Source organism: Oncorhynchus masou, chromosome 14, assembly GCF_036934945.1.
Source record: "Oncorhynchus masou masou isolate Uvic2021 chromosome 14, UVic_Omas_1.1, whole genome shotgun sequence".
Classification (NCBI taxonomy): domain Eukaryota; kingdom Metazoa; phylum Chordata; class Actinopteri; order Salmoniformes; family Salmonidae; genus Oncorhynchus; species Oncorhynchus masou.
The window spans coordinates 394,222-416,960 of record NC_088225.1 but is presented as its reverse complement, the minus strand read 5'-3'; the positions used below and the strand labels follow the sequence as shown (position 1 = coordinate 416,960).

At 43.3% G+C, this 22,739-nt stretch overlaps 1 protein-coding gene across 6 annotated transcripts in view; it reads right to left on the bottom strand.

The window, feature by feature from the left end:
• Positions 1-2,169: 2,169 nt before the first annotated feature.
• LOC135553912 (pre-B-cell leukemia transcription factor 1-like) overlaps positions 2,170-22,739 on the bottom strand; it is a 55,391-nt gene continuing 34,821 nt past the window's right edge. For 2 of the 6 annotated variants that reach the window (XM_064985842.1, XM_064985844.1), the window contains 7 exons: positions 10,274-10,521; positions 9,887-10,077; positions 9,545-9,680; positions 9,065-9,221; positions 7,532-7,662; positions 6,038-6,124; positions 2,170-5,840 (listed from right to left, as the gene is read on the bottom strand). In XM_064985842.1, the coding sequence (XP_064841914.1) occupies positions 5,748-5,840; positions 6,038-6,124; positions 7,532-7,662; positions 9,065-9,221; positions 9,545-9,680; positions 9,887-10,077; positions 10,274-10,521 (1,043 nt within the window). In that variant the 3' untranslated portion in view covers positions 2,170-5,747. The remainder of the gene's footprint in view (positions 5,841-6,037; positions 6,125-7,531; positions 7,663-9,064; positions 9,222-9,544; positions 9,681-9,886; positions 10,078-10,273; positions 10,522-22,739) is intronic. The other 4 variants (XM_064985843.1, XM_064985845.1, XM_064985846.1 and 1 more) reach the window with 2 other exon arrangements.

Genomic DNA, 22,739 nt, shown 5'->3' with positions numbered 1-22,739 from the left:
CGTGTCAAGAAGCATGATCATAATACAGGTGCACCTTGTGCTGGGGCCACTAAAATGTGCAATTTTGTCACACAACCAATGCCACAGATGCCTAATATTTTGAGGGAGTTGGCATGACTGCAGGAATGTCCACCAGAGCTGTTGCCAGATGTTCATTTCTCTACCATGTCGTTTTAGAGAATTTCGCAGTATGTCCAACCACAGACCGCACGTGTGGTTTGCTGATGTCAAAGCTGTAAACAGAGTGGCCCATTGGTGGCGGTGGGGGTATGGGCAGGCAGGCATAAGCTCCGGACAACAAACACAATCGTATTTTAAAGATGGCAATTTGAATGCACAGAGATACCGTGATGAGATTGTGAGGCCATCAGCTCATGTTTCAGCATGATAAAGCACGGCCCCTGTCACAAGGATCTGTACACAATTCTTGGAAGCTAAAAATATCCCAGTTCTTCCATGGCCTGCATACTCAACAAACATGTCACCCATAGAGCATGTTTGGGATGCACTGGATCAACGTGTATGAAGCATGTTCCAGTTCCCACAATATCCAACTTCACACACCATTGAAGAGAAGTGGGACAACATTCCGCAAGCCACAATCAACAGCCTGATCATATCTTATGTGAAGGAGATGTGGCACTGCATAAGACAAATGGTGATCACACCAGATACTGACGGGTTTTCTGTGACCAACAGATGCATATCTGTATTTCCTGTCATATGAAATCCATAGATTAGGGCCTAATTCATGTATTTTGACTGATTTCGTTATATGAACTGTAACTCAGTAAAATCTTTGAAATTGTTGCATGTTGCGTCTATAATTTTGTTCGAGAAAACTTGCAAGGAAGAATGAGAGAAAATCCCCAATCCAGATGTGCGAAGCTGATAGATAAACCCAAGTCGACTCAAAGCTGCAATTGCCGCCAAAGGTGCTTCTACAAAGTATTGAAATATGAATACTTTCTGAATGCATAGGGTACTATACAATTGATATTGTGTGTCTGCTCCCACAGGTAGATAATGGTTGTGAAGTAAAAATCAGAGGAGAAAGCCAACTTTACTGCCCTCCAGCTGATAAGGACAGAGTGGTGACAAGCCTCTTCAGCCTGAAGAATCAGGAGTCCTATAGACATCATGGACATGAGATCAACAGCCACTCATGAATTTAGGGCTCTATTCAATGTTGCTAAAGCGTTTCAGATTGCACAATAGAAATTTAAAAGGTAATTTACGATTGACATACCCGCAGCGTTTTACTGCGAATGCAGGAACATTGCCTTTACATTTATCACACTGTGACACTGAACTTCCACGATACAGATTGAATAAAGTCCTTAGTGGGGTTGAAGAAACAGGAGGGCACTGGAAAATATGGTTATTTATGACACCATACTTTCATGTGTATATTTTGGGATGCTTGTTTGTACGTGTACAGTATGTTTTGTTTATCTAGATGTGTTACATTAACACTGGGATACTCAGAAAAATTCAAACTGTCTAGGGAAAGACTACCTCCATATGCCACAGTTCAATTCTGTAATACGTTATAAAAAAGAGCCATATGAGATGCTTTAAAAATACTAGCATGGGGATATTGGGAAGCCTGGAATTTAAACTGAATATCACTGTTTCACCATTTACTTCAAAGGAAACTATAGTTGAAACTGTGATATTCGATTACGCATGCATACATTTAGAGTACGGCTGGTCCCGTGAATCGAACCCACAATCCTGGCATTGCAAGTGCCATGCTCCACCTTTACCAACTTAGCTAGAGGACCACTTATCAGGTTTCAAATCAAGTCCTCCTGCAGGCGTTTACAGGCTATTATAAACTGGGTGGTTCAAGCCCTGAATGCTGACAGCCGTAGTACATCAGACTGTATACCACAGGTATGACAAAACATTTATTTTTACTGCTCTAATTACGTTGGTAACCAGTTTATAATAGCAATAAGGCACCTCGGGGGTTTGTGATGTGGCCAATGTACCAGTGCTGTGTCCAGGATTAATTATACTTTGTGCTTAATTTGAGTGTTGAATACACACATTGCCAGAATACTGTGATTAGGTAAAATACCATTAAATGGTGTCATTATTTTATTTGTTAATGTCACAAGAGCATAGAAGTAGTGATAAAAATAAAACTCAACCAACCCCAAATAATGAAAAGCACAAATATTTTATTAGTTTTTTTCTTCTTAATAAGGAGCACTACAACTTGTCATTCTTAATACTCGTTCTAGAACAATTCTAAAGTTGAGGTATAAAAGGAGTTCATAAAGACTCACAGGTCTTGAAACAGTGGGGTTTTATATACAAGAGAAACAGAGAGAGGTAGAGAGAGACGAGGTGGTATTTAAAATACAGTGGGACGAAGAAGAGGGAGAAATATACAAAGATACTAATAAAACAAAAAATGACACATTACATCGTTTGATTTGGTGCTGTGGAATTCTACGGCCGCAGGTAGAATCAAAGAATATTCTGTGGTAGAATCCTACAGTAGGTTGACTCAGTATTGGCTCAACCTGTGTAGCTCTATTTTTGCATTGAACTGTACTGTTGCTACAAAATACTGGGAGAACTCAAATTCACCAATGATAGGTAACCATATCAATGGGGTCAATCCTGACTAAATGGCTGAAATTAAATGGATAAGGGAAATCGAGGGATTTCTAAAATGTGTGTGAAGGACGTTTTCCCCCAGCTGTTGAGGTAAGGGCTGATTTAAATGCATTCAAGATGGCCAACAATGGCTCTAGCATTAATTCAGGAGTTATTGCTAAAATGCGGTTTCACAAATTCTCAAGTTCCGATTGGAATTAACACAGCACCAAACTACAATACCCATAACTCCCACAATTGCAACCTCAACGAACATATATCCCAAATTAAAATATGCAAATAATCATAAAAAAAAAGAATAACTCGACCCCAACCTCAGGAGAACGTTAATGACCAAAACAACCAGGCAATTCACCCAAAAAGAAAAGCAAAAATAAAGCATTGGGTTTATAAAAAGAGAAAAACAAACATTCCACAATCTGTACAGTGACATCCATTTACGACTGGTAGAAAAAGACAGGAAGAGGGAACTAATTTGGTGTAGTAGTGTGGCAGCATTATTTGTAAGTTATAATAAGCCATATGAAATGTTTATAATATAACAGTAAACAAGGACACTAATTTGGGTAATACAATATAAGAGCTCTCTGTAACAATGTCTGTATTTAACAAAACTCCAATTTTACATTGAAAATGTCCATATATCTGTTTAATATATAGAGTTTGTCATTTCTTTATCAAAATGCCCAGTACTCTTAACAGGTGATGTATGATTGTAAAAATAAAATTAAAAAAAGCTGAATTTAAACTACAAAGGAAATTAAAATCAGAGAAACTCTGATTTGACTCTAAAGACTACCTTGTTTATCATAAAACCAGCGCTGCCTTTTTGGTAAAAGTTATTAAGAACAGTAAAGCCCTTGCTGATTGGCCAAATCATAGGGCTAACCAATAGGACCCATTTTTACCAGCGGATTCTGAGATGGAGTCAAGGAAGAAAACATGCCTTCCCATGGGAAGGCAACAATGCTCTGGCTCTCTGCGGCAACGATACTCGGTCTCCACGGCACCAATACAATCAATTCTTTAGCACTGGTGTGACGGACATAACAGCCCCCCCCCCATATTACCCCAAACTCAAATGCCACGAGGCCTGACAAAACCATTAAAAAAAGTACAAATACAATTCCCTCTACCAAAACGGGAGACTTTTTATTCACCAACTTTTTGGTGTGAAATATAATCATCATAATCATCATAACTGCTATTTTTGGTACGATGCAAAGTTCTAGTGTGGCCTGTGGGCTAAACTGATTATTATGAGTAGATGCTACTTTTCAAGCCCTGTCTGGACTGGGGACTTCCACCAGGGTCTTGTTCAGTAGGGCACAACGTAGCAAAACGGTTTGCGACCAAAAAAACGTATCCCTATTGGCTAAGTTCAGGCAGTAGCATCTCCCCATATCACTCGGTTTTAAAAGGTTTTCGCCCTAATGAATACCCTGCTAGTGGTGAGGCCACAGTTGTTAAATACACCAAAGAAGAACTGATAAAAAAAATGTAAAGGCTGAATCTACACTAGATGTACTCCATAACCTCTTTGTGACTTCACGTACTTCGGTGCATGTCGCACACCCCAGGAATGTTCTGATCCAGAGACCGTTTGGTGGAGTATAAACCCAGGGTCCTACTCATTAGTGTACACCGTAAGCTAAATATTTTGCACCGTAGCAAAAATGTATAGCAACGGCAAACGAAAACAAGCATTTCTTGTTGGACAAATTCAGGTAAGTCGCTCCCCGTTTCAGCCAGTTTCGTTCCTAATGAATACAGCCCAGCCTTACCCCATAAGGCTGTGCCGTATTTATTAAGCCATCCCGACTGAGACATCTGAGAACTCTGTACATACAGCATAATGCATCTACTCCTTTTTGGTCTGTGTCTTTGAGAAAACAAAAGTGAAGAAGCTAAATAACTTGAATATTTAAAATGAGACCCATCACTGAACACCTAAAAAAGCCTACATGCATTGGAAGACTGTCAACAAATATTTAAAAACATTTTTATGTCACATCCCCCCAATGACATAGCTATCTCTACCCCAAAACATATTTCATTCCATCCATTTCACCGTCCCAACACCACATTTAGGTTCTATCAACAAAATGTGTTTATTTGGTGGCTGGTGCATTTCTTTGTGAAACAACGTTAGGCGGGAGTGGGGGGGCTACAATCAACTAAAAGTAGTTGACAGACCGAGGAAAATAACATCTACAAGGAGTCTATAGCTTTTGATGACTAAGCGAAGGGGGACGCAATAGAAACGACCTCTGGAGGACTAAAGAGGATCATTCATTTCGCCACTCCCTTCATCTTCAGTTCTGTCCTCAAGCCTACTGTATGCTCAACTCCCCAGAACTACTGTCACCGGGTAGAAGCACCTGGAAAAAGGTGCAAAAGTTTGTGCTTGATAGATCTGTGTCCATGTTCCATATGAGGGGTTGTAAAAGGTGGGTGGTGTGTGCATATCTGACCTATAAAGCACTCACTTAAAAATATTCCCCCCAAACTGAAAGCATCAGCAATACTAAAAGATGGAAGTTGCCTGTGTTACTAGTTGGTTCTCAGAGGAATAGAAGGAGGGTGACAATTATCAGGTTGGGGGAAGGAGACAGGACATCACTTTGGTACAAGCAAGGTGAGCAGAGCTCGTCTTGTGATTCCTTTCGCTACAGCGCCTGGCGTTAAGTGTGTGTGTGTGACCACTATCACATGCATCAACACCAGAACCTCACTGGGGACAGGTAATGGACAGGCTGTGAACACTGGAGTTGACATGAACATATACACAGGCAATGTACAGTCATCAGTGATCATCACTTGCCCTACACAGCCAGGTTGGTTGGGTTAGTAGTTCCCCAAAGGTCCTGGAGGTGGTGAGGGGTTATGATGTCATGATCAGGCGCCAGTCAGTCTCCTCCCCTAAAATTCATTATGAAGACAAAGGAGCCTCCAGAATTTCTGTAGGATGGAAGGAAGGTAAATGTCTTCTGTTCACTTGTCCATCTTAACGGTCCACAGAAGTGTGTGTACAGCGCCTGGCATGAGTTGCCCAGTCCGGACTGAGTGGAGAGGCGGGCAGGATGGAGGGGTGGAAGAAAAGGGGGTGTGTCTCAGTTGGAGGTGTCAGAGTGAACGCTGCCAGGGGGGCCTGGTGGAGAGGTGACGGAGGGGGGTTGGGTGTTGTCCTGCCAGCTGTTGCTAGGCTAGAAGTAAAGAACCAGGATAGAAAAACAAAGACAGTTTTGTTTCACAGGTGTGTTGTGACCCTAGTAAAATCCACTTGTAAAACACTGCAAATACATTTGGCTGGACTACAAATACTTGGTTGATAGGTATGGATTTCTTTCGGTCTAAATTAAAGGGATACAAAAAGAAAGACAATTAGGGAGATTTGACTCACGTTGAGGCGCCGTGGGATGTAGAGTGAGCTAGTGGTCAGCTCCTCATAGCCTGCCGTCAGGTGTGTAGCACGGTGCAGGGTATCCACCTGGAGGGAGACAAGAAAGGCGCCATCAGGCGAGATGCACACACACACACACTTTCCTTGTTTTACTATCCTTGGGGGGAATTTTAGGTCCCCACAAGCATAGAAGAACACCCCCCCCCACACACGACATGGGTTCATAAATAATGTTTCCTTTCAAATACTTTGTGCAAGATAACATTTGAACCCAGGTCTGGCATGCACATAAATGTACTTGAGGATCAATCAGGGGATAGTGGCACACAAACACAGGTGGTCATGAAAGGAACTTTAAAGCTTCCACAAACCTCTGCTGTATCTGTCAACGCAAAAACAGCATGGCTCTTGGTTCGGACTTCTGGTTCCCTACTAGCTAATCTCTAATCACTTGTCTGTACAACCCTCACTTTGGGTTCATATCTGCCTCTCTGTCGTCACAAAACGCTGCCTACCATCAAAATTGCATTTGTCCTCTCTCCTCGCCTCCTTATCAAAACCTCTCTCTTGGATGAGTAAGCCATCGGTCTCTCCCCTCTGACATTCTCCTCCAATGGGTTTTGAGAAGGATGCGAGGGGGGCGGCGGACACGACGACTCATGGAAAGGATTTTCCCTCAGCCTCTCTGACACTGACCGTCAGGCTGTTTACAGCAGAAATCTGTGGATCCTCTTCAACAACAACAGCGCACTTCCACAGGTTTACAAACAGAACAGTGACGAGGTGGAGGGCAACAACAATGGCAGAGTAATGGGGGAGTAGAGGGGGCCTCAGGCTTCCGTGGTGACAGGATGGAGAGAGATAGCAATGGGCTGCATGCGTTCAAAACGGCACCATCTCTCTCAAAAGTAGTGCACTACATAGGGAATAGGGTGTCATTTGGAGAAGCAAATGTAGACAGAGCGATGAAATGGATGGATAAATAACTGGGGGAGAATGGTAAGGTAGGCAAACCAAAGGCTTAACTGAAACAAGGTTATGTGGAGGGGGCTGGAGAGAGAGGGGAGGAGGGTCAAAATGCACCACGAGGTGTGTTTCTCTACTAAGTGGACCAGGGACAGGAGGTCTTGGGTTGGGTGTTAAAGAATCAGGGGTGATGCTAGGGCAGGGGTGAGGAGAGGGAGGTTGGGGTCATCATAGCTAGTAGGTGCTAGGAGGAGCTGCTGTCCAGGAATTTTTGGGTCACTGGTTTTGGGGTGGCAAAATCCTGGAAACCTCCCCAAAATGCCCTGTTTTTTTTTCTTCCAGAAATCTTGTTTGAACAAATTCCAGGATTGCCTTCACAATTCACTCCTGATTCCAGAAATCCTCCAACCATGATTTCATGAAAACCAGGACATTTTGGGAACATTACAGGAATTGTGCCCTATAGGGACTGGGTTGGAAGGGGTTGTGGTATTGAGGCAGGCTTTCCTATAGGTCCTCAGTGCCTACCTGGGGCTGCAGAGAGGGGGCGATGTTGAGGACGGCCTCCCCAGCCCCGTTGAGGTTTGAGGGGTGCAGGCCAAGGTAGGCAGCAGCTGCAGCGTCGCCTGCATGAGACAAGCTGTATGACCCCGACGACCCTGCAGGCAACACACGCTGTGTTAGCCAATCAGGCATCTCAGTGTGGCTCTGTCAGTCAGACACCACTGTGTGGCCGTGTCAGCCAAATCAGGCACCGCAGTGTGCCAGGGGTCAGAGATCACAGTTCAACCAGGAAGTTAAAGGACACTGGCTTTTGAAAAGAGACAGTCATACCCGTGCTCACAAACCGTTTGCTAGTGTTGAAAACATGAGGATCGTGGACCACAGTCACCACAGAGTATTTAGAATGGGTTGAGCAGTGAATTAGTCCCTCATGACACAGCCTTCTGGGTGTCAAGATGATCCAATACATGTACAGATGGATCCTCAATTCCCAACTTCCTGTGAATTAAGTATGAGACGAGCGCAGGAGAATATGAAAATGGCCAAACTATAGGCCAACTGCAACTTTCTTGTTTGTTTGTTTCATCTTATTAGATGAAAAAACGCAGGTCAACGTTTTAGTTACACTGTAACAAGTGAGCATCATAAAGTGGAAGTCAGACATTTTCAGTTGGCAAGTCTTGAGTCCTAACACTCGACAGTCCACCAGCAAGCTGTTAATCTTACTGCGGTAGAGGCAGACCATAGAAATAGAATCCAGATAATAGATTCTATTTCCATGAGGCAGGCATACAGCACAGCTCACAATGACTGAATGGTACATCACCTACCTGCTCCTGTCTGCTTCCTGAGCAAATAGGGGTAGCTGGTACATAAGGGTGCGTGTGTGTGCTTGCGTGTGTGTACTGTACACTCGTGTGTGTGTGTGTGTGTGTGTGTGTGTGTATACTGTACACTAATGTAAAGGTGTGCTGGCCGCTACATAAAGACAGTTTGCAGTAGTAGTAGGCTAAATAAATAATGTTAAAATGATGACATCGAAAGAGGAAGTGGTGAAATTGAACAGAGACCATTCAGAAAAGAAACAAAACATTGGTTAGTGATTGGAATTGGATTTATGATCAGATGGGGGATGACGGTCATTTCCTACTACATCAAAGATGCTGCTAAGTCAAGGTACATTTAACCCTGAAAATGACCACTTTCTACAACAATAAAGCAACTTTTAACAAGGAGATTATCAATCTGGCTCAAAGTAAGATAGTGTAAATAATCTCTCCTCTATAGAAAACCTGTGAGTGCAATAACATCACAGCAACGCAGACAACAAACAAGCAGAAGAACAGTAGAAAAGTCTGATGGAGAGCCAGACAGAGGCATACAGCCAGACAGAGTCCTCGTTCCATGTATGTGGTTCTACACTTCTGCCAGTGTGTATGAACTACACTGTGTGTGTGTAATAGCATGAACATCAGCTGATTGGTGTGAGGAGGCAGGGTGATTGAAATATGGATGGAGGGGTGGGGGTCAGGGGTGGTTGGAAGGGGCACACGGTACCTGAGTTGGGCGTCGCCGGAGAGTTAGCCTGGCTAGCCTGCGTCGACACGCTGGCAGCATCCACCGCTGTTTTAACTGCGTAGAGGTTCGCTTCCTCCTGGAACTTACCAATGTTCTTCTTGTACCGTATTCTCTTGTTGCCGAACCAATTAGAAACCTGAGGGGGAGACGGATAGACCAGTGTATTAGTCAGTGTTTCCCTTAGATTTCTTTCCAGGGTTGTATTCCTCAGCGCACACCGTAGCAAAAGGTTTCCCAACGGAAAACGAAAACAAGCGTTCTTGCTGGAAAATGTCAGGTAGTCCTTCTCCGTTTCAGTATATTTTCAGTCACCTGACACTTTCAATTGAAACCAAATAAAAAAATACCAAAATATTTTAGGCAGTGGAACCGGCCCCCCACCTATACACTAGAATGGGAAAGCTGGTTTCAGTACTGATAAGTCCACTGGCAGCAGAAGCGTGTGGTGCGGTACGGTACCTGTGAGACTGTGATGGCACACTTCTTTGCCAGCTCTTCTTTGGCCTCCTCACTGGGGTAGGGATTGGACAGGTGGGAGTAGAAGTACTCGTTCAGCACCTCTGTAGCCTGCTTGTTGAAGTTACGCCTCTTACGCCTGACAGAGACATCGATACGATACGACACACACACACACACAAAGTCAGTCAGACAATATTAATAATCTCAGAACAATTTACACACACACACACACACACACACACACACACACAGAGACAATATTCATAATCTCGGAACAATTTTAAAACGCGCTGCAGATTACAAATTAAATTACTGCAAAACTCTTGAAAAGCACACACGGACCTGGCGTCGAGGAATCTGGAGCGTAGAATCATGACGGCCTCGCAGGTGCTCTGTTTGAGCTGCATCTGGATGGAGCTGAACTTGCGGTGGATGATGGCCACCATGCGCTCGATCTCCTTGGGAGAGATGGGCCGCGTGCGACTCTGCTCTCTCAGCAGGTTCATCACGTGGTTGGTGAACTCACTGCATGCCTGGGGTGTAGGGCGGAGGAGGAGGAGAAGGAGGGAGAGATGGGACTTTCAAAACAAATTTGAAACTTAAATTCAGTTATACAAAATAATACAAATTTTCAGGAACAAACCAATCTTTGAAGGAGAGCGAAATGTGTGTGCTGTTCCTATTTCTCCAGCTTAGATTGGGAAATCTGTGTAAATGAGTCTCTCCTACCTGTTCATATTTCTCCAGCTCAGAGTGGTAGATCTGTCTGATCTGTGCCAGCTTGGCTCTGTAGTCTGAGTGTTCGATGCCGCCGTCGGCACCGGGTGACCCCCCTGCTGCCGCTGCGGCCGCAGCTGCTGCAGCCGAGCCCCCGCCCTTCTCCGGGCCAGACACGCCCTCGGCCAGCAGCATGTTGTCCAGGCGCATGATCTGGGGGTCTGGGGGGTCCTCATCCTGAATGCCTCGGATACTCAGAACTTGAGGCGAAAAAAAAGAAGAAATTCAATATATCAAATCAATCAGGCATTAAGGATAAAAAGGGAACACCATGTCTCAACTGCAACGTCAGGCTCATTCAGATTCAACCCTCTTTTTCCCCTTCTTACAAAAAAAACTTTATTTAACTAGGCAAGTCAGTTAAGAATTCTTATTTTCAATGACGGCCTCGGAACGGTGGGTTAACTGCCTGTTCAGGGGCAGAATGACAGATTTGTACCATGTCAGATCGGGGATTTGAACTTGCAGCCTTCCGGTTACTAGTTACTAGTCCAACTTAACTTAAAGTAGATCTGAGGAAGTTGGATAGGTATAGGCAATATGGTAGTAAAACTGTCAGTAAAATCTGTCAAAACAACCCTGCCAATTCTCTCGTCACTTAGCTATTGGTCACAAATGGCACCCTAAAAGTAGTGCACTATAAAGGGGATAGGGTTCTAAATTAGCAGTACCCTATTCTAACACCAGGTGGCAGTGTGGCGCCTCAGTTAGTGGCAGGCTGCCAGTACAGAGCAGAGAGGCAGGCAGGCAGCAGCAATGTGAGACATGGGCGGAGTAATGGGAGTGCATGTGCTGTCACTACAAGCTCGGCTGGCCATAAGTACAGCTTTCAGCCGCTCCGCTATTCCACTGTATTAAACCCAGGACCTCTGTCAGCCCCCAGCCATGCACTCATATCTCTCTCTCTCTCTTACACACACACGGAGGCACACAGTACACTCAGGTGCAAAAACACGTGTACACACTGCTCTCAATGCACAGTCTCCTATACACAAACTTCTGACTCACAGCCTTTGTTTTAACACCATCATGCTATACTGTACATTGCCCTTTCAAGCAACTATGGTCAATGTGCAAACGAACCTGGCAAGCATCTTGGCTCAGTAAAGTGAAGGGGGTATAAGGGGCCTGTAGCACTCCTGTACTAAAAGCCAAGACCAGTAGCTATCGGAGCCTGTTCTGTCCAAGTTACTGTTCTGCTGCTAACAGTACAGGAATATATTCTGAACAAAAATATGTAAAAGTGTTGGCCTCATGTTTCATGAGCTGAAATAATTGAGAAATAAGCTTTTTGTGCATATGGGACATTTCTGGATCTTTTGTGCGCACAAATGTCTTTACATTCCCGTTTGTGAGCATTCCTCCTTCGTCAAGATAATCCATCCACCTGACAGGTGTGGCATATCAAGAAGTTGATTAAAGAGCATGGTAATTACACAGGTGCACCTTGTGCTGGGGACAATAAAAGGCCACTAAAAATGTGCAGTTTGTGTCACACAACACAGATGTCTCAAGTTGAGGGAGCGTGCAATTGGCATGTTGACTGCAGGAATGTCCACCAGAGCTGCTGACAGAAAATGTAACGTTCATTTCTCTACTATAAGCCGCAGCCGTTGTTTAAGAAAATTTGGCAGTACGGCCAACTGGCCTCACAACCGCAGAACACGTGAAACAACGCCAGCCCAGGATCTCCACATGCATCTTCTTCATCTGCAGGATCATCTGAGACCAGCCACCCGGACACCCTCTGCCCTCCCAGGCACCTCCATGGCTGCGCCCCTGCCCATTCATGTGAAATCCATAGATTACGGCCTAATGAATTCATTTCAATTGCCTGATTTCCTTATATGAACTGTAAATCCGTGAAATTGTTGCACATCGCTTTTATATTTTTGTTCAGTATATAAACGTGTGTGTATGTCGACGGGGTTGGGTACAGCTGGAGACACATTTCCCCCTTGCATGGAATAATAAAGTATTTTTGTTAAAGCCATTACTAGCAGCTGCAAATGCCTTGTTCTGTACAGCTTACAGTTCTGGAAGACGAAAAACAGGACAATTCTATTTCTACCAGCTTTGTTCTCTCTGGGTTACCACAGCCACGGGAGAGAGTTATGCTGAACAGTAAATGCATCATCTGGGATATTTCCTGCAGTTCAATGTTAATGATATAGGCCTACCCATTGATTCTTGAAAAGCATACACAACCAAGTGGCAGGGTTGCTGTTGGACTACAACACAAACTCTGGATTGTGGCTTTAACATGTAACATTTAACTGAACACTTGAGGTAAGGATGTTTGCACAATAAAGTCAGTATCCCTTCTTTTAGTGTACTACTTTAAAGTGCATCCTAACAATTCTGCCCACTCTCTCCCTCATCAGTCTTCACATCCCCTAAACAATGCTCTCTCTTCTCTTAACTTCTATCCAACTTTCCCTCCTTTTCTAGAAACTTTTTTCCTCCCCTCCTTTTTCTTGTTCCCTCTTGCCTGTTGTTTTCACCATCTAGATCCGCTTTCTCTCGGTTCTCTCCGAGACACATTCCTTCTCTCTGTTGCTCCCCCTCTCATGGCTCAGGAATGTAGCAGACCCAGCGGACTGAACGAATGACCCCGATTGGCCCATCCCTCTCTCCCTCCTTTTCTCTCCCTCTCCACTAACAAAGCTGTACTTTAGTACTTATAGGCGAGTTTGAGAGAAAGTGCTTTTCAGATGTGTATGCAAACTATGCAACCACTTCCTACGTTTTCTAAAGTTTGGTGTGTGCTGGTCTGAGTAGATTGCTTTAATAGTGTTAAGAGGATTAGCCTATCCTGCTATCCTGTGTGTGTTGTGCATCTGTGCTCTCCAGTAAGTTTGTAGCTTCCAGAGTGTGGGTGTGTGTGTGTAGAAGACAGTGTGAGCTGTCCTGTCCCAGACACTGTTCCAGACTAACCATTTCCCGATCCAGCAGAGGCAGCAGCCAGTGCAAAACACTAGAGGCTCAGAATATTCATCAGACATTGGCTCGAAAAACTTTAAATAGTATTTATTACCTACCAAATATTTTAGCTGCGCTTGACTGAGCTTGTGTAGACCAACAACGCCAATGGAATAGTCCCAAAGGTACAAAAGGTACCCCACCCATCTCGCACTCCAGGCAAAACACACTTAATCAAATAAATGTGCTTTTGGTCAGGTAGTGTTATACATGGATGCAGTGGTCATAGAAGGAGTAGCCAACTGACCTACAGCCCAAAGGGTCAATCATGCCTCTCCGGGTCTTTCCCCTCCATCGGCCTTATTATAGCCCCCAGCTGTAGCCCCTAATGACCTCAAATTCCACTAATTACTACAATTATTAAGCTGTGATTTCTGACAATCACACACACAAAACTATTAGGGCCGACGCACTCAGTACTGAGCAGTCGTAATGCATTTTCCAATAAAGCAATAAGGAGCGGGTGTTTGCGGCCACAATACAATTTTATAGTAAAAACCACACAATAGCACCCTAGGGTTAGGCAGGTTGTGTGGCATTGAGAGACTGGCAGGGAGAAGAGAAGAGGCACAAGGTGAGAAATAGAGGAGAGCGACAGTCATACTATGAAATATTCAGGCTCTCCAGCTGGGGTTTCCACTGCATACATAATCGCGAAGCTCATTTCTGCCTCGCAGCCAAAATCGCTATGCTGTGTCGTAGACACACCTGGTTTCTGCACACAGGCTAGAACACAATTGTGCGTAGTAGACCTAGTAGGTAGCGCAGGTAGGTAGGTACACACCCACTCTCTAGGCCCCTCAAACTCAACTCGGGAGTTCAAAGCCAGTTCCACTGCATTTTTAAAATATATATTTTTACATGGTTTTTATTGCTCCTTTCTATTCAGGGAGTGATTTAGACCAGGGACACCAGGTGTGTAATTAATGATCAAGTAGAACAGAAAAGCAGCACTCTGGACCTCGATTGGGTCAGAGTTGAGAAGCCCTGGCTCTCGGCCTACATGTGTGGCAGGGTGAGGTTGAAGGCCACCCTAACAGAGCAGCAGTGTCTTCAGTAAATTAGGGGGAGATGCATGTACCCCAAACACATTCAGGCCATCATCCATCCCTCAGCTCATGGCGCGCACACACTTTTTTACCCCACGTCTGTCTTCTCTCGCTCTGTCCTGCATCCCCTTTTCACTCTGACGACCCCCCCCCCACACACGCTCTTGTATCCCCCTTTCTCCTCTCTCCCGGCGCCTCCCTCTGTTCTCCATTTCAGTCGAGTTCTCCATGTGAGCTGCAATCCCTCATGCTGTCAGCCCCCACCTCTCCTCCTCTCCTCCATCCCCTCCCTGTAGACAGACAGGATTAGCATTTTAATTGCATCAGCTCCTTTGAGTATTCTCAGCCTTTCGCTGAGGGAGAAAACCAGGGAGAGGGGGAGAAGGGAAAAATAAAAAAAGGTAAGGAGAAAGGGTAGCCTAGAAGGAGAACCAAGGAGAATTGGAAAAACAAGGGAGTCACAGGAGTAGACATAAAAGCAGAGAGGCAAAAATAAAAAGTGGCAAGAGGGAACAGCAGTATGATAAGAATGGAAATGCTCTTACCACTATTCCATAACTGGCCATAAATAAATCCAGAGGAAAAGAATTGGTTGAACAGAAAGAAAGTTAAAAGCTACATGTAACCTTTACACAAGAAAAAAAAATATATATACGAGTCGAGGCTTGACATTCAGGCGAATTCGCCGCCAGTAGTACTTCCCAGTCTAAGACGAGGTAGAAAATATGATAAAAATATTAAATATTTTCAACTCAGTTCTATGACACCCATAGAATTCTATAATGAGTACTCGTCATTTGAAATGTTATGATGAAAGCAACCTAGTGAGCGTTCGGTGGCATCAGGAAGGAAGCAGTGTAAAAGGGACTTTGGGCCCCGGGAGGAAATTGAAGACTGTCACTGAACCCACAGGTTGAATTAGGATCCCTATGCTACAGCAGGAGTCATCTGAGTGCTGTCTGCAGTAGTATTCCTACTCCAGGGGTATCCTCTTCCATTTTCCCTCCTTCTAACACAAATAATAACATATCCCTGGTGTAACAGAGGTGGTGAAGCATGCTCAGATGACAACTAACCTTGCCTGAGACCTGAAGCAAGGCTTTAGCTCAACAAGCTAACACAGTCTTGAAACCCAGTCGGTTACGTCCACTGGCAAACATGCTGTACAAAAGGTGAGGCTAGCGGTTCATAAGTAGGGAGCTGAGGGCATCGTAACACCTTAAAGTAAAAACCACACAATAGCACATTTGGACTACATTCTCGGGCTCCCGAGTGGCGCAGCGGTCTAAGTGCTGGAGGCGTCAGTACAGACACCCTGGTTTGAATCTGTATCACAACCGGCCGTGATTGGGAGTCCCATAGGGCGGCGCAGAATTGTATATAAGAATATGTTCTTAACTGACTTGCCTAGTTAAATAAAACATTTAAAAATTATTCATTCCACCAAACATTTTAGTTTTGAGTGGTACTTTTTGGAGAGGGGCAGTAGTGTGGAAGGATGTGTCAGGTCCTGCTTTAAGCAGCGTCTGTGGTTGCATTGGTCCTCTTTTACTGAAACCCTGTGGCACACACCCAGGTACACACAAACAAAAAAAACAGTCAGTGTGCTTCCTTCCTGAGTGAGGGAGTGGTGAGCAGTCAATGTCAACACAGTGTGATGAGGAGTGTGAATGGAAGATGTCCCACCCTGGGCAAACACACACCGAACACCATTAAGCATTAAATCAACCCTTCATTAACTAGAGATGACAACTATGGAGACCAGAGCAAATCAGGGACAAAAGGCTTCAATCAGATCTAGGCCTATTATGGCTCAACACACACCATGTTCTCAGGTGCTCTATATGAACCTATAGCATCAAACACATTCTCCATAATAAGTATCCACTAGACGAGTGAATGGTAGAGGAGCAGCAGGTATGAGATGAAGAGAGGGGTGAGCGGCCGGAGGGTATTTAGGATTTTTAAATTTATTATTATTATTTTTTAACCTTTATTTAACTAGGCAAGTGAAGTGAAGAACAAATTCTTATTTACAATGACTGCCTACACCGGACGATGCTGGGCCAATTGTGCGCCGCCCTATGAGACTCCCAATCACGGCCGGTTGTGATACAGCCTAGACAAAATCACAGAATGGCACTTGATAAAGACAGAAACGTGCTCTGTTCAATCGTTGAGCATCATTTGAGTTCAATCTCATAACATTTTAAAAGTTGATGTCAAAATGTCAAATACAGCCAAGTATGAATTCACGAATACATTATACAACTACTTTGAAGTTTTTACCAATCTAACTATATAAATGGTAACCATTTATTTGAATAGTAAATTTCTATTGATATACTGGGTAAATCAAGATGTAGGCTAGGAGGCCTATTCACAATACAGGTGAATGCATTGAGTTATTGAGCTTGTTTTACCTGATTTCATGTAGCTGTAGATGAAAAATTGGTTTGCCTTCCATTTGGGACTTATTTTATTGTACTGATTAACAACATTTGCATAGAAGTAGCAATCTCTTCTTTTATAAAAGTTTGCGTTGTCTCTTTCAACCCAGAAATGATGTCATTCATGACAATGCACACGCCCACACAGTCAGTTGAGGTCGTGAAAAAGAGATGACAGGCGATGGGGGAAAGTAGCGTTGGACATGGAGAGACGATTAAGTGAATTAAAGTTTTTGGTGACAAATTATTGTATTTTAGCACAACAAGTAATAGGGTAGTGAATTGATGTCAGCTTCAGCAGTAAGCTAGAAAGGAAAGTTAGCCTACAAAGCTGGAAGCTACCGGTATCTTCTTGCATTGGAATGTGTTCTAGCCAATATGGACAGTTTTGCAAACAGTAATTAACAGTTTCAACATTTCTTCATGCTGTGTCGCATTATTCAAGTGTTAACTTCAGGGCAGCATGAGTGGGGAGCTAACATGATGCAGCCCACACTCCAGCGAATGGGTAAGTGGAGCAGACAAGAAGCAGGAACGGTGCTCTCGAGCTATAAGGAGACATCGGTTGCGCTGATAAGAGACTTGATCCTCTCAATCAGTATACAACGTGAGACACAAGTAGAAGTACCGAAAGTAACAAATTCTAGTACCGAACCGTTTTTCATGTTCTAATATCAAAAAGGTATGACGATTCAGTATACCGTACAACACGACATCTCTCCCTTTCCCCGTCTGTCTCCATCCCTCTCCCTCAAATAAAATGTTATGTCACATCCACCTAACACAACCTTACTGTGAAATTCTTACTTACAGGCCCTTAATTTATTTTATATATACAGTATACAATTTTACCCTGATATCCTTACACAGCTCTCTAGTCTTGGCCATTGTGGAGGGGTTGGAGTCTTTTTGAGTGGACAGGAGTCTTTTATACAGGTAATGAGTTCAAACAGGTGCAGTTAATACAGGTAATGAGTGAAGAACAGGAGGGCTTCTTAAAGAAAAACCAACAGTCTGTGAGAGCTGGAATTCTTACTGGTTGGTAGGTGATCAAATACTTATGGCATGCAATAAAATGCAAATGAATTACTTAAAAATCATATAATGTGATTTTCTGAATTTCTGTTTTAGATGCTGTCTCTCAGTTGAATTACAGACATCTACATGCTTTGTTAATAGGAAAACCTGCAAAATCAGCAGTGTATCAAATACTTGTTCTCCCCACTGTGTGTGTATGTACTGTGTGTGTATGTACTGTGTATATGTATGTATGTATGTATGTATGTATGTATGTATGTATGTATGTATGTATATAATAACTGCGTCGTTGGTTAAGTAAGTAAAATATTTTAATATCATAAGTTACAATAAAACAACGCTCTATTAAAAGGAGTGCGGGGGGGGGGTGTACAGGATAGTCGAGGTGATATGTACATGTAGGAACCTCATCTTCCCCCTCTTCTGTCTCATCAGCCCAGCTGCCTGCTTTCCCGTGCTCGTTAGTCACCTCTGAAGGAGCTCCTAAAGAAAAATGAACTCTCATTTGAGAGGTTATTAAGTTGCAGCGTTATGCAAATGAGGTGCCAATTAAGCAATAGATCAGAGGAGCAGCTTCCATTTATAACAAACCAATGAGTACCATGACAGTCAGATGTTACCGGGGAGAGAGCTGGATGGTGGTTGTCTGATTATACTAGCACTCACTCTAATCAAACACAGTGATTATATTAAAATAGTATTATAGCACAGATTTATGGAACTGGTAAGTAGGTACTACAATGTACTCTAATTAGTTAAGCTACTCACAAACATAGCCTGCTTAAAACAAACTATTTATTTATTATCTTGGCCAGGTCGCAGTAGCAAATGAGAACTTGTTCTCAAATAGCCTACCTGGTTTAATAAAGGTTAAATAAAAACATTTATTTTACCAGGCAAGTCAGTTAAGAACAGATTCTTATTTTCAATGACGGCCTAGGAACAGTGGGTTAACTGCCTGTTCAGGGGCAGAACGACAGATTTGTACCCTGTCAGCTCGGGGAATTGAACTTGCAACCTTTCGGTTACTAGCCCAACACTAACCACTAGGCTACCCTATACAGCCTGTAGAGCAGGGTTCCCCAGGTGGTTTTATTTGGCCCTCCAAGTGGTCTAAGCAAAAAATAATTTGATGAATTGTTGGACAGAAGACTGTAAAACACCAGGAAATCAGCTCCAAGTGATTTTAATTGAGGAAATCGGTTCCAAAAGTACTCCCATGCATAAGAAAGAGACAAGTGATTCTCTACAAAATGTTAACAAGGTTTGAAATAGTGTTTAGTCCAATTATATCGTTTTGGACTTCTTGCGATGAATTTGCGGTCTACAAATAATTTGTAATTATGTTCCAGCCTCCCGACCATCCACCCGTGGCTGAATCTAGTTGATGATACCTGCTGCAGACCGAGTTTTGTTTATGTGTATTATTGTATGAGTGTTGTGTTTACAACTTTGTGGGAGACTGCCAGATTAGAGTAGATTAACCAACAGGCTGTATCCAACGCCTAAATCCAAGGTGTCACCAATCTAAACTCCCTCTCCGGAGAACAACACAGCAGCTCCACAGGTTAACCAGGAGAAGAAGTCCTTAATACTGCCAATAACCCACTGGGCAGTCTCTCACACACACACATAAGGAAGGTGCAAGCCACAACATAAGCCAGTGTGTGGTCTATTAAAACAAGTTGCTATGTATGAGTTAGAGAGAATTCTATCCAAGTGAGTGAAGGCCTTTTTTTTTTTTTTTTTTACATCTTTTTTTTATTTTTACATGTCTGTTAAAGTAATGCACTTTAAAAGGCATGGGGTGGCATTTTTTACACAGTCATGGTGTGTGTAAAATATACAAAAACATACTCTCTCTGGGACTCCGGTTGGTGTGGAGGAGTCCTACAAGCGCTTATTCTGGACCCAGATCTGTTTGTGTGTCATCTTGCCAGCTCTTATGGTTGAGGTCTGCAAGACAGCACCAACATATCTGGAACCAAGCTAGAAGGCTCCCTCCCATCATTTGTAATTAATCATTCAATTAGTGGGGATTAGGGCACTGGGAGCTCTGACACTCCAACTGCCCGCCACTGCAACCATTAATGCAATCCAGGGGAGGCCACATTTACATGTCCTTAATTAAGAGGACTGACAGTGGCTGCTTTTACAACAAGCTTCCCATTGACCAGGAGAGAGGGAGAGGAGAAACAAGCTGAGGGGTATTGGCTAAGATCACTGGAACACAGGCATGGCTTCCGATGTAGGATAGATCATACACCGTCACCCCTTGCATCTATGAATTTGAGAGTAGGTAGGCCTACATTTCTCCAGCGGTATCACTCAGCTTTATAGCAAACCAAGTGACGAGGCTGTCTCAAATTGAGGAGAGGGCCTTTAAAGAATGAAACACAGAATCTCAGAATCTCACTGCCAATAGGTACTTTTTTGTTTTTGCAAGAACAATAGTGGTATCTGCTGAATGCTGAACCAGTAGAAATGAACCTACTGATTCTACTTGCAGAAGCGTAATGCTCAGCAGTGGCCAACAAGTTAACTTTGGGCCAATCCAAGAGCACAACCTCCCCCCCAAAAAGTGACAATTTTCTCCATACATCCACAGACATGCTAGTCACACCTCACATGCAATTAGGCTATGGAATGGTAGCTAGCTAAGTTCACAGACGCAATGTACACAACACTAAATACTTCCTCCAAACTAGCTAGTGTTAACATAATTAAATGACAATGGTTTAGCTACAGTGCCTTGCAAAAGTATTCGGCCCCCTTGAACTTTGCGACCTTTTGCCACATTTCAGGCTTCAAACATAAAGATATAAAACTGTATTTTTTTTGTGAAGAATCAACAACAAGTGGGACAAGATCATGAAGTGGAACGACATTTATTGAATATTTCAAACTTTTTTAACAAATCAAAAACTGAAAAATTGGGCGTGCAAAATTATTCAGCCCCCTTAAGTTAATACTTTGTAGCGCCACCTTTTGCTGCGATTACAGCTGTAAGTCGCTTGGGGTATGTCTATCAGTTTTGCACATCGAGAGACTGAATTTTTTCCCCATTCCTCCTTGCAAAACAGCTCGAGCTCAGTGAGGTTGGATGGAGAGCATTTTGAACAGCAGTTTTCAGTTCTTTCCACAGATTCTCGATTGGATTCAGGTCTGGACTTTGACTTGGCCATTCTAACACCTGGATATGTTTATTTTTGACCATTCCATTGTAGATTTTGCTTTATGTTTTGGATCATTGTCTTGTTGGAAGACAAATCTCCGTCCCAGTCTCAGGTCTTTTGCAGACTCCATCAGGTTTTCTTCCAGAATGGTCCTGTATTTGGCTCCATCCATCTTCCCATCAATTTTAACCATCTTCCCTGTCCCTGCTGAAGAAAAGCAGGCCCAAACCATGATGCTGCCACCACCATGTTTGACAGTAGGGATGATGTGTTCAGGGTGATGAGCTGTGTTGCTTTTATACCAAACATAACGTTTTGCATTGTTGCCAAAAAGTTCAATTTTGGTTTCATCTGACCAGAGCACCTTCTTCCACATGTTTGGTGTGTCTCCCAGGTGGCTTGTGGCAAACTTTAAATGACACTTTTTATGGATATCTTTAAGAAATGGCTTTCTTCTTGCCACTCTTCCATAAAGGCCAGATTTGTGCAATATACGACTGATTGTTGTCCTATGGACAGAGTCTCCCACCTCAGCTGTAGATCTCTGCAGTTCATCCAGAGTGATCATGGGCCTCTTGGCTGCATCTCTGATCAGTATTCTCCTTGTATGAGTTGAAATTTTAGAGGGACGGCCAGGTCTTGGTAGATTTGCAGTGGTCTGATACTCCTTCCATTTCAATATTATCGCTTGCACAGTGCTCCTTGGGATGTTTAAAGCTTGGGAAATCTTTTTGTATCCAAATCCGGCCTTAAACTTCTTCACAACAGTATCTCGGACCTGCCTGGTGTGTTCCTTGTTCTTCATGATGCTCTCTGCACTTTTAATGGACCTCTAAGACTATCACAGTGCAGGTGTATTTATACGGAGACTTGATTACACACAGGTGGATTGTATTTATCATCATTAGTCATTTAGGTCAACATTGGATCATTCAGAGATCCTCACTGAACTTCTGGAGAGAGTTTGCTGCACTGAAAGTAAAGGGGCTGAATAATTTTGCACGCCCAATTTTTCAGTTTTTGATTTGTTAAACAAGTTTGAAATATCCAATAAATGTCGTTCCACTTCATGATTGTGTCCCACTTGTTGTTGATTCTTCACAAAAAAATACAGTTTTATATCTTTATGTTTGAAGCCTGAAATGTGGCAAAAGGTCACAAAGTTCAAGGGAGCCAAATACTTTCGCAAGGCACTGTAGTTTCCGTGTAACAGCTGCCTGTGTTAGTGCAGTGTCCTTAGCTAGCTAGCTAAACATTTGGCTATGGGCTGGCACTGGCAGCATGGGATTATGGAGAGTGAATGTAACACCAACCTTGCTCAGAGCCGGTCCTGACCTCTCTGGGGCCCTAAGCAAAATTCTGCTATGGGGTCCTCCTACTTGACCCATGTAAACCATTTGCCATTGCCACAGTCACACCTGGCACCCCAGTGCTCCCACTACAATCCTCCCTCCTTTAAAACAGATTGCTCCATCTCTCAGTCTAAGAATAAGTAGACCTATGCAGAACAGAACTGAATATTAACATTAACAAGAAATTGTAGAAGATAAGATGTAAAATATAACACTGAGCTTTGGCTCTGCTGCCTGGTAATTAGTCCAGTCCTCACAATATTATACAATTAGCTTTGGCTATACAATGTATATAGGGTATGGCTGCAGCAATACGTCTCAAAATAGTCAAATAAAACCCATACAGCTATGTGATTAACTTAGGTTCCCTC